Source organism: Ascidia mentula, chromosome 8 (assembly GCF_947561715.1).
Source record: "Ascidia mentula chromosome 8, kaAscMent1.1, whole genome shotgun sequence".
In the NCBI taxonomy this organism is placed as follows: domain Eukaryota; kingdom Metazoa; phylum Chordata; class Ascidiacea; order Phlebobranchia; family Ascidiidae; genus Ascidia; species Ascidia mentula.
The window spans coordinates 16,005,262-16,019,347 of NC_138573.1; the positions used below are offsets into that span (position 1 = coordinate 16,005,262).

The 14,086-nt window shown below is 36.8% G+C and overlaps 4 protein-coding genes across 8 annotated transcripts; 3 read left to right on the plus strand and 1 right to left on the minus strand.

Annotated features, from left to right (window-relative positions):
* The first annotated feature begins 112 nt into the window (after nt 1-112).
* LOC145912430 (uncharacterized) lies at nt 113-1,184 on the plus strand. The gene is made up of 4 exons (XM_082999890.1): nt 113-213; nt 285-477; nt 540-665; nt 915-1,184. Exons 2-4 carry the CDS (start codon nt 345-347, stop codon nt 1,010-1,012), a joined length of 357 nt encoding a protein of 118 aa, XP_082856016.1. The 5' UTR covers nt 113-213; nt 285-344; the 3' UTR covers nt 1,013-1,184.
* Nucleotides 1,185-1,996: 812 nt separating this feature from the next.
* LOC145912091 (uncharacterized) lies at nt 1,997-3,268 on the minus strand. Its single transcript, XM_082999512.1, has 4 exons — nt 3,190-3,268; nt 2,673-2,893; nt 2,530-2,611; nt 1,997-2,133 (listed from the first exon to the last, which is right to left on the minus strand). Exons 1-4 carry the CDS (start codon nt 3,266-3,268, stop codon nt 1,997-1,999), a joined length of 519 nt encoding a protein of 172 aa, XP_082855638.1.
* A 1,245-nt stretch (nt 3,269-4,513) lies between these two features.
* Nucleotides 4,514-7,494, plus strand: LOC145911669 (uncharacterized). The gene is made up of 8 exons (XM_082999080.1): nt 4,514-4,522; nt 5,035-5,169; nt 5,227-5,345; nt 5,700-5,757; nt 5,971-6,096; nt 6,151-6,281; nt 6,508-6,586; nt 6,843-7,494. Exons 2-8 carry the CDS (start codon nt 5,067-5,069, stop codon nt 6,965-6,967), a joined length of 741 nt encoding a protein of 246 aa, XP_082855206.1. The 5' UTR covers nt 4,514-4,522; nt 5,035-5,066; the 3' UTR covers nt 6,968-7,494.
* A 798-nt stretch (nt 7,495-8,292) lies between these two features.
* On the plus strand, nt 8,293-13,837 carry LOC145911318 (uncharacterized). Of its 5 annotated transcripts, none has more exons than XM_082998621.1 (14): nt 8,293-8,507; nt 8,853-8,927; nt 9,100-9,150; nt 9,426-9,500; nt 9,673-9,723; nt 9,856-9,930; nt 10,211-10,261; nt 10,338-10,543; nt 10,876-11,020; nt 11,249-11,460; nt 11,950-12,100; nt 12,380-12,460; nt 12,514-12,573; nt 12,721-13,837. In XM_082998621.1, the coding sequence occupies exons 1-14, from the start codon at nt 8,297-8,299 to the stop codon at nt 12,852-12,854; spliced, it is 1,578 nt and encodes a 525-aa protein (XP_082854747.1). In that variant the 5' UTR covers nt 8,293-8,296; the 3' UTR covers nt 12,855-13,837. The 5 variants fall into 5 exon arrangements, with proteins under 5 accessions (XP_082854747.1, XP_082854748.1, XP_082854749.1 ...); XM_082998622.1 differs by having other exon boundaries at nt 9,676-9,723; XM_082998623.1 differs by lacking the exon at nt 9,100-9,150.
* Nucleotides 13,838-14,086: the final 249 nt, after the last annotated feature.

A 14,086-nucleotide genomic window follows, 5' to 3' on the forward strand; every position in this document is an offset into this window, starting at 1 on the left:
AGTTAAACACCAAGTGCGTTGTTTGTCGCATATATCCTTACATGTGATGTAAATTCTCCAACTTTACGACCCAACAGACACTCAGGTTAATCGCTAACATTAACAGTCTCATGACGCAGAAGTTTGTTCGGCTTACATGCACACTCTGGCAATGAATAACGGAAACAAACAACTGACATTTTTAAACAAGTCAGGAAACACATCATGACCTAGGTAGCTTGAAGGAGCATCCAGTTTGTATTTCAGATTAACATTATTGCAAAGTTTGTTGTTTTATTTTTTAGTTGTTTGCGTGGACAACCTAAAGGAATTATAGAACCAGTTTGCTAGAAATCTATAAAACAATGCCGGTACTTTTAATTGTGGGTGCCGTAGTTGGAGCTGTTATTGCTGCAATTGGTGCTTCAGGAGGTGGACTTTTTGTTTTCAAAAAATGTTCAACTAACAGGGACATAGGAGAACCAACCCAGGATATCGGTATTCCATCTATTTCTAAACTCATTGCCACATTGACATTTAATATTCATTTTATGTTTTAGGGGAAAACACAAGAGATACAGATGAGCAGCATCGGCCAATTAAAAACATTTTCACAGATAATGGAAGGCAATATAGGTCAAATATGTTGAGATATCGTCAGATGTCAGCATCATTAAACAGTGAAGGTTGTGTTTAGTGTTTGTTGTCTTAAATTTGTACAGTTTTAAACATGTGCAATACTTATTTGGAACATGTTTAGCAACCACAACATTCAATGTATTCTGCTGCTAGTAAATTACATTTGTTTGTTTGAACAGCAATCTTGCCTTTTAGGCGTATAATGAAGTATCAACAGCCGTCAAAACGCCGACCATCTGAGCGGTGTTGAAATATGCTTCAGTTGTACTTACAATAACAAAATATCCTTATTTTAGAGCAAAACGACTTCCAAAAGAACAACACTGATTGCAACATTAAGGAATCAACGATTTACGATGATTTTTGCAACGGGAATTCCAACAAATATATGTAAAATTTAGTGTGATGAAGTAACAATGATCATCTTGTCATCTATAATGTCCCTTTAGAGCGTGAATATACGTGATCTTTGTTCCACCTTCATTTGAATTCATACAATCTATGTTGTAATATCCACCTTCTTAGAACTTTTTAATTACCTTAGAAAAAAAGTTTCTAACACTACATCGCCTCTAGTGGGTAGTTACAGGTAATTATTTTTCAACTGCTAATGGCTACCAGGCGTTGAATGTGCTGACTAAGTATAATGCACAACACCGTGTGCGGTTGTGTGTATGTTATTTTCAGTCCACAACACGATCCTTCACATTGATGCGAAGAATCTAAAATATCCAACCGTCAGTGTGTTTTTATGTATTTGGAGGCACAAACTGTGCTCGTAATCTTTGCATGTAATGATGAAATCAATCCACATATGCAGTTACAAATTGCTTTAACATCGTGAATGTGTTGAGTTGAGGATACTTCAAATACAAAGGAATTAAATACAGGAGATCGATTTTAAACCTACTATTTTTAACACTACGAAGGAATATTTAAAATAGAAACTGTATGCCCCTACCTAGGGACATGTAATTATTGCTGTTGCTGCAAGAAAAGTATTTTTTTTATAAATAAAATCAATGGAAATGCAGAAATGTAACCAAACATTGTATGGCTCACACGTGTAGTCCTGTTTCTGTACGAGAATATGCAACAGTGGACATTGGTCTTCATGTAAATCTATGCAACAAAATTGACCTTATGGTCGTTGCCCTATGATACTAATGAGTGGGAACAGTAGGTCTACAAACGTAACCGTGTTTTATCTGCTTCCCAATGCAAAAGCTTCGTTAGAGTAATCCTCAATATTTATCGGTATATTTGCACACCAAAGCAAACAGTTAGATGGTTAAAAGGTTTTAGGTCATTTTTAAATTAACTTTCTTTTTACATTTGTTCTTCAACATTATTTACAAAAATGTACAGGTCAAAAATATCATTTAGTTCCGCTGAACTTGGTAAGATCACCAGCACTAATGTTCATTTCCGAGTTGTTGAATGTGGCGTCTGTAAAGTAGTTGTTGATTGTGTTTCCTTGAGATGGCCTGAAGGTACCTTTCCCCTGCTGGGCGTCTGTAAATTGAACATTGGTATATATGGGAGCTGCTTTTAAAATGATCTAACAAATTTAATCCTTAATAAAATATCTTTTTATCAGTGTGGCATTTATACTGCATTATAAATGAAGTTACCTTAAACACAAATTTATAAGTTAGTCTGTCCAAAACAGTGCACCAGCAAATATGATACTTTCATATCATATCCGATAAAACTGTCATATCATACTGTTATTTTAATTTGATACAGTAAACTTAGTGAGCTACTTGGAGCTGTAAAATGAGGAGTTTTATGGAACGGAAATTCGTTTTGGATAATGATATTTACGTATACATGTATGTTCGTGGTAAATCTTTCATTCGCTCTGTAGTTATTTTTAGATTTTAATTATTAACTTGTTCTTGTTCTCACCTTTATTTGGCTCTCGGTTTCCACTGTGTTGATCATCCAAACTTTCGTTGTGGCACATCGGACACCGCTGGTACAAAGCAATCTGCCATAAAACATTCAAATCGTGGTCATATCATAGCCATCTCGTGTGTAATGACATTTACATGTTCTGGAGTGCGTTGATGCCGACAGGAACTGGGTTTAAACTTCTCGTAAACTAGATTGGGTGTTGTACTGAACAAGGGAAACCCACCCGGGCTGATGGGGTGAGATTGTGTGGCACCAACAGGCAAAGCAAGTCCACTTCTGTGAAGATTTGTTGGCGGTGCCGTTGCAACAATGCGTATTTTCGGTTTTCCCACCGGGCCAGGGTACAACTGGTTACCTTCCGAAGCAAGGTTTACAATTATTAACATGTTTTCACTATTTTTGAAACCAGTAGCTGTCTAGAAAACTCAAATAGAGTGAGCTGAGGATCAGAGTGAGCATAGCGTATCAATTAAGGCTAATGTCATCGCCAGTTTCTGTCTTATTCAGGGAAAATCTATGAAGAATAGAACAATAAACAACTTTGAAGAACATGACAATGACATATGGTGTGGCGTAACCAAAGCACTGGCGATTTCCACAGCTTATTTGACAATTGCTAACTACAATTCAACTAAATGCATTAAACCTTACCTGGATTTCTCGGTGTCGTTGAATACATAGATGGGTGAGGCACAAAGGACTTGCGCGAATAACGAGGGTCGAACGACATTTCTTTCGTTTAAACCGTGTTCTGTGGTCAATCACACTTGCTATATTTGAAACAATTTTGACCAAATGCTGCAACTTCTTTCTGAAAAATACGTTTTTTGAATCTCACAAACTGAAAATCAGTTGCCATCCACAAATCACCGCAATCTTTGAAACGGAGTTTTCTGTTTACAAGACAGTTCCTCTTTCTTTGATGGGAAACAGACGTGCCCCGTCTGTTGAAAGGTTAACGACTGTCTACCATTTACTTACGTTTGTTTGCAAAGCAGTTCCATGTCATGGTTAGAATTCACCTTGCCAGAATCATAAACTTTCTGTCATGTAATGGCAGTGACTAGAAAGGGTATTTCACTCAGTTTTTTGGTACTAGTCCAAAAACATTTGTTAAAACCCGTTGATCAAGCGTGTTATAAAAACATTCTTCCTGTTTAGAATGTTTTGCCACTGCTAGTGTTTTTTTCCATACGAGCAGGGTCGAACGGCTTTTCTTTTGTTTTAAAGTAAAAACCGTGTTTCAATGAACCTGCCTCGAGAAACAATTTTGGCCAAATGCTATGCCTTCTTATTACATATACCACTTATATATATTTGTGTGTGTATATATACAAAAACATATATATACGTTTTGTAAGCCTCACAAACTGAAAAGTCAGTTGATCACAGTACTTCGCCTAAATCTTTGAAACGGGGTTTTCGTGTTTGCAACACAGTTCCTCTATTTTTAATGGGAAACGAAGTGTCCGGTTTATTCAAATGTTAACGACCGTCTGCCATTTACTTAGGTTTGTTTGCTGAGTAGTTTATCTTCAACTACGTGTTTTTATATTCAATCAACATCTTTTGTTTGGATCTATGATTTGCAAGAATGTTTTGTTTAAGCTCCCCTGTGCCATTAATATCTATTAACACAATGTAAATTACATCTGCCATTTATTTAAATATATAAAAAAAATAACAAATAGGCCTACGAACATGCCGGTATACCTCCATAAAACTACTTGTGGGTTCCACTAATTTATAACACGCAAGGAAGCGGAATGCATCAACCAATTTGCGAACACTGCACGGTTCGACAGAACTGCTTTTTGTACGACACAGCTGAGTCGTAATTGTGTGCGTAACTCCCCCTTTCCGAGCTTGAGTGGAAATTTATGGTCGAACGACCAACAATGTCTAAATCGAACAAGGACCAACATAGTTCCTCATGTACTTACACTCAAACAGTTTCTGTTCCTTGTGAAAGCAAGACTGGGAGGTAAGTGAATTTTTATTGAAGGTTACGGTAGACTTGGTGTTATGGAAAAGAGAGTATAGCCAAGCAAAGTTTATTTAGTTTTATTGGGACATTGGCAAAAACGAACTGAGCTGCAGTAAACCATTGTGTACGGGTCGTGATGCTGTGGCGCATAAATTACTCTTTGTGCTGTTTATTAACTTGACGATTGGTTGCGTAAATGTTGTTTCTGCGTACATCATGTATGTATCCTTCTTTTCCTGAATTTAATGAAGTACATTCTAATGAATATCTTGTTCATTAATGTGGTCCTGTGGTAAAATTGTGTAAAATATTCACAATGCTTGTTGTAAATATAATTCACTGAACATCATATTTTACCACATATGGTTATAAAAGAGACAGAAAGTTTAATATGATATCAGTATATGCTTAGGCCGTAAATCTTCACCTAACGCACAACCAGACCTGCATAACCACATTACACCATGGTATAATAGTGCACAACTTTAGCCAAGCGATATGTTAACAAGGTCGTGGTGTATTTGAAGTTGGGTCAAATCAAATGGATCGAAATTCGGGCATGGAAACTATGGCAAACTCATTTTCGTCATTGGCTGAGGCGATGGAATTCATGATACGAACTAAAATGTCCCAATCACACGGTGGTAAGTAACTTATCGTCACATTTAAATCACTTGCATCAAAATTCTGTATTTTTGTAGCCTCTAAAACGCGCGAGGGGAATCCACATTCTACAAATCAATCACCACCTCACCAATCTAATAACCACGCCAATGGAACAGAACACACTTCAGATACATGTCCAGTTTGTAAAAGAAAGGTCAGATGAAGAATTGTTTTTTATTTCTCCAATTGAAATTTCGTTGCAAATGGATGGCATTTGTTGGCATATAAAAGATTAGCTTTCAATCATTGTTTAAGTCAGTGGTTTCCAACCTTTTTGTGGTCACGAATTCCTTGAAACCACCTCAATAACCCTTTTAGGGTCCTCGAACCCCAGGTTGGGAATCACAGCTTTAAGTAGTCATTTTGTAAAGTGGTTATCCTAAGGTGACTGACCCTTAACAAGAATGTAAATCTGCTCAAGACAATCACTTGATCAGTCTTTTGTGTTGCCACTGTTTTTTTTTCCCTTACACTGCTTCCTTCACATTAGATACTGATTTCACTTTAGATTGGGATACATGGTCGATGCCAGTCCTGCAGCGGTGTATCGGACAGCAATAATCAAGGTAGTAGATGTTTATACCCTCGGAGGGTTTTTAAAAAAACTTATTTAGGCTTGCTACGTTATTGAGTCATAAGCGTAGGTTTGATAAATCATGGAACTGTTCAAACCGTAAAACATTTTACATTTCTTACACGTATTACGGCATCTATGCCACGCCATATATACTGTATAACTATTGCAATACCACTTTGAGTAGCTGGGTGATACGCATTAGTTGAAGGTTCAAGAAATCAAGAATCATGTGAGCAAGCTATGAAAAACACATTTGCGTCTGTGGCAAAGGCGGCCGGGTCAATGATGCTCCAGAAAATTTTAGAAGCACCAGCGAGCGGCGGCAATCGTAAGAACACGAACTTACACTAAAAAAACCTCTACATTAAATATTTGCACTTAGCCTCTGACAGAAAGGAGGGCAATCCACATTTTGCACAACAAGTACCACATCACCAATCTGATGGCCAGAACAGTGGTACAAGCGAGTTCTCCCATGCATGTTCCGTTTGTCAACGACAGTTTCAAGAACAGGCAAGAATTGCGTTCATTATTTGTCCAACTACAATATACCTGTTTCATGTCCGAGTGATTTTGTACAACTTACACAAGAACAAGACAGTTATAACACCGCATTGATTTCAACAATACCTGACAAAACATTAAGCTGGGTGATAAAAACACTAATCATAAATGTTACTGGGCAAGATAAAAATGTTTGGTGCAAGACCCTTACTTTGCTCAGGATACTGCTTTTTAGATTGGAGTGGACAGTCGGTGTCCGTTCTGTGGCCGCAGACTGGACGGGAATATTCAGGAAAGTCGAAACCCATCCCCAGGTCGGTTTGGGAAGTTTAAATATTTGTATGAAGCTTTCCTGGTGTATGTACTTGCCTTTGTTTCTATTGATTTCAATAATGGACAAAGTGGAGCGTCTTTAGTTTTTTGGTGAATGAGCAGAAAGTTAACGCCATTAAAAGTAGAAGTAAGATATATACACAATGTATGGATCGCTTCTGGCGAACTTGCTGAAAGATTTTCAGTTTTGTCGCAGACTGACTTTTTTACTCTAAATCCGTTGAAAATTGTTTACAGGTGAGCAACAGCAAAACACTTTCAGACCTGCCTCTGGCAACGTAGTCCACAACTACTTCATAAGGAACACTTTAAACAATTCGGACATACGAAATGTGGCTGGTGACGACAGCAAGTCCAACTGAACTATTGCCGAGTCATATACAGCAACGTATATGTTAGAAACATGGATACATATGTAATATTATCTGTTTAGTTTAGACCCTGTGAAAGTTACTTGGTGGCAACATTGTATATTTGTATCGTTAAGAGCAATATCACGAACATAGTATGTTTACTGCCACCGCACCCAAGGAATTGAAGTTACTTTCTCCCGACATGTAGGACCGAGATGACAGTGTGTCATATAATGTACAATATTGATTTCATACTACTGTATTAGAACTGAGAAGTAGACAAGGCAGTGAAATGTGTATAAATATTTGAAGAAACTTTAAAATCTTTTTTGTTTTAAACGAGAAATATTTTGATTTTGCTTTCCACCAGAAGGGTTTTTTCCACGAATGTGTGTTGCCGTCTACATACAAGGAAATTGTCTGAAACACAGAAAACAATATTAAATCATGCACGGACTGGAATTATATTTTTCGTGCAACTAATAATGTAATATTTTCCAATTACGACATGTTTCTTGCCTTTGTGTATGATCTTCGTTCGTAATAAATGGTTAACGAACAATTGTCGTGGCTGTGAACATAACAAGGGGGTCGTTATTTAAAACTCTTTGCAAAACATTTAAAATTTTCCAACTGTCTTGGACAAAAAATACTGTTTGCTTTCGTCAAGAGTGAAATAACGAGCACGAGAGATTGTTGCCACAGTACAATGACTTCGCCCAGCTGTGCCTGTTCACGCTTCATGGTCGCCACGCTTCACGGTCCCTAGTGCTTCCCAGAACAGGGCACAATTTTGGTTCCTTCTAGCCAGGACAGCTCAGTTGAATACTGTTTTCGATGCGGTGCAAGATCAAAATCCTACCAGACTACCCTATAACTTGGTACTGGCAGTAAATGATCAGTTTCTATAATGCTGCGATGCATGAGGTTAAACCGTTAGTTAAGTTGAGCAGATCTTCAGTAATCGTTACATTGCCTTACATGTACTGAAATGTTTGGTTAACGGCAATTCATAGCTAGGACTTTATCTTAGCAAAATTCGCCCATATGCTATTCACAATGCAGCTTTGTATGTTTAAACCCATGTTACTTTAAATATCGTTTGAGATTTTCCATTGCTTCGTTAACAAGGCACAGAAATATCGTCATGGGTTTATCAGGAGTAAAGAGCACATTAGCATTGCTATAAGTAGATTGGTGTGCAACCACAAATTTAAGTTCGTATTCAACCAATTCCTAAAAGTAGGATGTATTTTGTTTTGCCAACACAAACTTAGCCTTGTTTGTCCTACTGTTTAACAGAGTTGTGTTATCTTATTTGTTCAAAAAGGAGACAAAATGTCGGCCGGGATTTTTGTTAGCGCTATTGTTGGAGTAGGTCTGGTGTATACAATCTATCAATATGAAAAACAAAAGAAAGCTAATTGCATCCGCAATTCCATCAACCCGCATATTACTCCAAGGAAAAGGGTTCCAGCAATAACAACACCAAAAGCAACTTCAACCCATACGTCGGCCACCACACGATTAAAGGAAATATCTAACAAAGGTGAAAACCATAAATATGTATAATATAAAAGGAAAATGCGTATGCGAAAACAAATGGTTTTCTAGAAAGTGGTGACAAAGTTAAAGGGTTTAGAAAGTATAAACTAAAAAGCTTTGTGATCGGATTGCGGGGCAGCATGTCACATTTAATAACATGACTATAGTTTCAAGAGTCGTAAATTATTTTACAAACATTTTTCATTTACTAACAATCTAAAAAATGGCTAACAGTATATTGTACTATATTTGGTTGCTCAATACTTTCGACAATTTTCTACTTTATTTTATAGGCGGATTTATCGGTGCCCATGTACTTTAACCTTATTATCTTTGTTTTTTTCCACAGACAGGAATTCAAAGCGTAACAATAAGCAGCAAAGTTCGATGACATTGAGGCGGCGTCGCAAATCTACACGAACAGGTACGAACAAAATGTCAAATCAATACAAATTACATGTAGAAATTTGGAAAACATAATTTTTTCGCTTTTTTTATAAATGTTTGTGATATAACCTGATTTTCCCCGTTTCACCGAAAATACTACTGTCTTTATTTAAAAATAATTTAGCCAATGGAAAATTTTACATTTACAGAAGACCGGGCAATCAAGAAACCAAGGCACCAACAAATTAATAAACAAAGAGGTAAATAACAAAGACAAATACGAGGGGTTGGCGCGGAGCCTGTCACATTCATTAACAAGACTACTTTCAAGTGTAGTAAATTACTTTAAAAATACTGTTCATTTTAAAGAAACTTTTCTAAAAATGGATAAAAAGATTATATTGAACTATGTTAGGTTTTCAATATTTTCGTCGAAACATTTCTACCGCTTTATTTTTCCGGCTCGATAACCTTTAAAGATTGAAAGTGCCCATATATGTAATTTTACCTCAATGTATTTCTTTTTTTTCTACAGACAGGAATTCAAAGCGTAACAATAAGCAGCAAAGTTCGATGACATTGAGACGGCGTCGCAAATCTACACGAACAGGTGCGAACAAAATGACAAATCAGTACAAATCACATGCAGAAAAACAGAAAAACATGACTTTGTTGCTTTATTGCAAATGTATGTGACATAATCTGATTTTCCCCGTTTCACTGAAAATACTACTGTCTTTTTTTGAACATAATTAAGGCAATTGAAAATTTTACATTTACAGAAGACCGGGCAATTAAAAAACCAAGACGCCAACAAATAACTGAACAAACAGGTAAACAACAAGAACGTATACCAGGGGTTTTGAGATGGTTACATATGAATGATTAGCGCGGAGCATTCAATAACATGACTACTTTGCCCATGTAATTTTACCTCAATGCATTTCTATGGTTTTTTTCTACAGACAGGAATTTAAAGCGTAACAATGAGCAGCAAAGTTCGATGACATTGAGACGGCGTCGCACATCCACACGAACAGGTGCGAACAAAATGACAAATCCTACAAATCACATGCAGAAAAACAGAAAAATATGAATTTGTAGCCCGATGCTTTTGAAACATTGCCAATAATTCTAATTCCAATCTAAGTAAAACTAGCTTTATTTGTTTTAAAACTTACCGATATTATAAAATATGATATATATATATTTGTGTCTATATATGTATAAAAAATGAAGACAGATCATTTTCCCATCACCGAAAATACGACTGTCTTCATTGGAACATAATTAAAGCAATGGAAAATTTTACATTTACAGAAGACCGTGCAACTAAACAACAAAGACGTCGACAAATTAATACACAAACCGGTAAATAACAAGGACAAATACCAATGGTTTTGCGACGACTATTGTGCAGTTATGTTTACCGATTGTTTATTTGCAGAAAAGACTGTTAAATGCGGCAAATGTCAGTCGACAGTGACACAGCTTAAGGACGTAGAAGACAACGAAGGTGTAAACGTCACTTCCATCCGTCGGATTCCAATTTATAAAGAGAAGGCGAATTTACTTCAAACATTTAAAGCTTCATCAAATCAAAATTGCGAGGTTTTTACAACATCGCGGGCATACTGTAGTGTGGGGACTGAGGTATAAACTGCCATGTGTACATAAAATCCAATAATAGAGGTTAAATTTCTACATTTTTGTTGCACTTAAACCAAAACAATTTCCAAGTATAGGAGAAATGGCCTTTATAGTGGGCCAGTTAAAGCGTTTTTCCAGCAATTGTTTTTTATTTCAATGTGTTTGACAAGCGATGACATCTTATACACTCAAAACCGTCCCCAAACACGCCTAAATACGGCTTTGCCACTGTCGCCTGCATTAATGGAAATACATATTTGTGGTTTCAAAGTCACCGTACAGAAAACATATGATTAAATGTTGTATATTAAGAATTTGAATCATTATTTTGACAGAATTGGGAATCGACCTGGTTTAAGGGCTATACCTGCAGAAAAGTTTGTTGTAAGGAATGCAGTTTTGAACTTGGATGGCACTACACACCAAGCAGCTGCCAAACCAACAAGTCGTTTTACGCAATTATAATGGACAATGTAGTGGGTAAGCAGAAGTTGCTACATTTGAATTATTGTAATTAATAAACGTTTATGGACTCATGGCAATTTCTGTAATTATATAATATTTCAAGTAAGTTTTTGGGAAGTAGAGTTTCCTGAGTTAGCAATGTCAAGATAATAACGTGTGAGCTTATACAAATATGACGTGACGCAATGTGCAAGCGTAACTCTTGACATGTGGAGTTATGTCAAAGCTAACGTATGTTGACAGGTAACTTAATGTTCTGTGGAAACTGCAACTACTACGTGGCATGTCCTTCTAATGGCACCGATTCCAAATTGTCTTACACAAAACGGTGCAACAAACGCGCAACTTTAAACGAAGATTGCGAGCATCAAATGGATTTGCAAGAAATACATCCTGATGAAGAACCGTTGACCGTCACATTGGTGAAAGATGCTAATGTGAAAGTGGATGACGCAGTAAGTTTAATATTCCTGGTAATACGTATACTACCAGCTCAATCGTTACAGTTAAAAGTTTCTCACAAGATAGGGGTAAGGATCGGACCCGTGGCTATGGGTTGTTGCTAAGTCGTTGTTAGAGGGTCCTTGGCAACTTACTGTGCTAATTGTAAAATTTGCAAATATCAGCGTAAATAGATTTTTCTTAAAACCCTTAAGGACTACTGTGACCTTATCGAAAATGGCCCGCCAGGATAACAGATTTGGCATCAAGCCTAGTGATTAGTCTTAGTGATTAGTCTTTCCAACATCACAACGGAACCATTTTTGCAACAGAACTGCGCATGAGAAGGCAAAGTGACAAAGTTGTGTTTGTTTACGTAATCACTTGCTCGTTTTAACATCCCAATGCATGGAAAATTTTTTTGGATCAGACAATACGACGTTTTCATTATTTCGCCAGATCTTTATGACAATTTTACCATGACCCCCTTAATTTTCATGTAGAGAACCATGGACAGAGTGTCACTGAAGGGTTACGCACAGAGCAAAATACATTGTTGGCACTGCCAATCTCACCTGGGATGGAAACATTTTCCACAAAATGATCCGAATGCTCAAACTCTCTACACTCTGATCATCTATAGAGGAAACCTTGGTAAGTTTACAAAGTATTGGACGACTAATTGCCCTAAAACAGTGTTTCCCAACCGGTGGTACGCGAGCACCTTTCCGTAATCGGCGGATATACTTTGGATTAAAAAAAAACGTAAATGATCACCAAATCCTCATTCCCAGGTTGCTTTGTCACATTCGACTAGGCGGTACGCGACAAAAGGTTGGAAATCACTACCCTAAAATATATAGCATAGAAATCGTACTTTCACAAAACTTTTTTTTTCTGATATATTTTCAAACAAAAGCTTCTTGCTTACAGATCAGGCATTCGTCTATGAAAACGAAGAGACCTTGAAAACAATGTCTTTTGTTTGCTGGAGAGGTTTCAGAACAAAGGAAAGTAGGTAAACGGGGTTTTGTATGTATAGAGATATCTTAATCGTGGATTTGTAGGAATATTACCTTGGATTGGGAAAATTCTCTCCATCCAACGCGCACGAAGATCATTATTAGGTAAAAAATACTTTACTTACGTAGAGATGCCAATGGTATAGTTTATTTCTATGAAGCAGCATGCTTACAATCGCATGTCATATTTACAAAAAAAAACATTGGATAGAAATCACATAGTGGAAACTGTAAAAAATCACCAATGTTTAGACACGCCAATCGATACGGTTGAAGCTGCAGGCGTCCGACAAGTAAACTTGAGTTTTGATGGTTGCAAATTTCACGCTCCCACCTTCTACACTGCTGGAGGGAATATTAAAGTCATTGCAGGTCTTGCGGCTTAAAAACCGATCTTGGCATTTAACCGGACCTTTTGCCTAACACCCTTGTGTATATAATTTTCGTTTTATGTTCGAGTATTGAGTTTTTCTAATTTAATGTAGTTATTCTTGTATCTGCCTATTCTCTGATGTTTTTTTCCATTTTTAACGCACGGTAATGTTAGTTATTTCTTTCATGGCACCTTGCGTAAGGCCTAACGTGCATAAGTGCGTTTATTGGTTAATTGTTTATTACATTTTTGTTGTGCTGTACTAATGTTGTTGAGATGTTGTAATACCTTGGGTTTCAACGCATTACCTTTTTGCATATGTTCATTTCGTGCATAAATTTTACGAGGCCCTACGCTGGTCTTCAAAGTAGAGATTTAAACTAAACGGCAGAGACAATTAACCTCAACACAAGTGAGGGCTATTCTTTTGTTTGAACACCATCCAAATGTATGGAGTATTATATATGTGTGGAATGCCTTTATTGGACATGCGAAATGTTGAGATAAGTTGTAGCCCTAATAGCTATGGCTTTTTGTAATCTTAAAAAAAATGTAATGTTTCTAATGCGTTGTAATAATTTGATTCGGTGCAATATGATGTGTAGATGTCAACACACTGTAACGTGTAAACATGGAAACACAGCGAGTGCAAGGCCTGAAAAACTAAAACATCCAGCATTTAAAATTGTTCTTCTTTACGTGAAGGCAATTAAAAGTTTTGCCGGCATTCGTATGCTCCTTGAAGCGTTTAGGCATAAAATTTGAGCATAGAAATCTTCTGATTCAATGCATGACAATACCTCATACATAATTTCCAACATCCATAATTTTCCGGGCAAAATTATCTGCAATCATTTCCAATTTTATTGAAATGTTTTGGGTCAGTTAAAGAGTTTTTTGTCGCATGTCCAGAAATATGTTTGGTTATGGCATCTCAACTACTTGTTCATCTGCTTAATTGTTTTTCTTTTGCGCAAAAATAAACATGATTTGACTTATTACACTACAAACAGAACGTCAAACAACATTGTGAACGGTTGCAGCGTTGCGTCAGTTCTCTAGCTCAAAACGGCACGACATTAAACTCAAAACGTTTTGAAAATGAAAACTTCATGAATAACGGATACAAAAAGTCTTGTGGTTATCGAGAGTTAGTGTAGGAGCTTCGGTCTTTCAACATCGAGTAAATGAAGAATTTCCAGGGAGTAGCAGAGACCTTCAGCACGAAAATGTACTCAACACCAA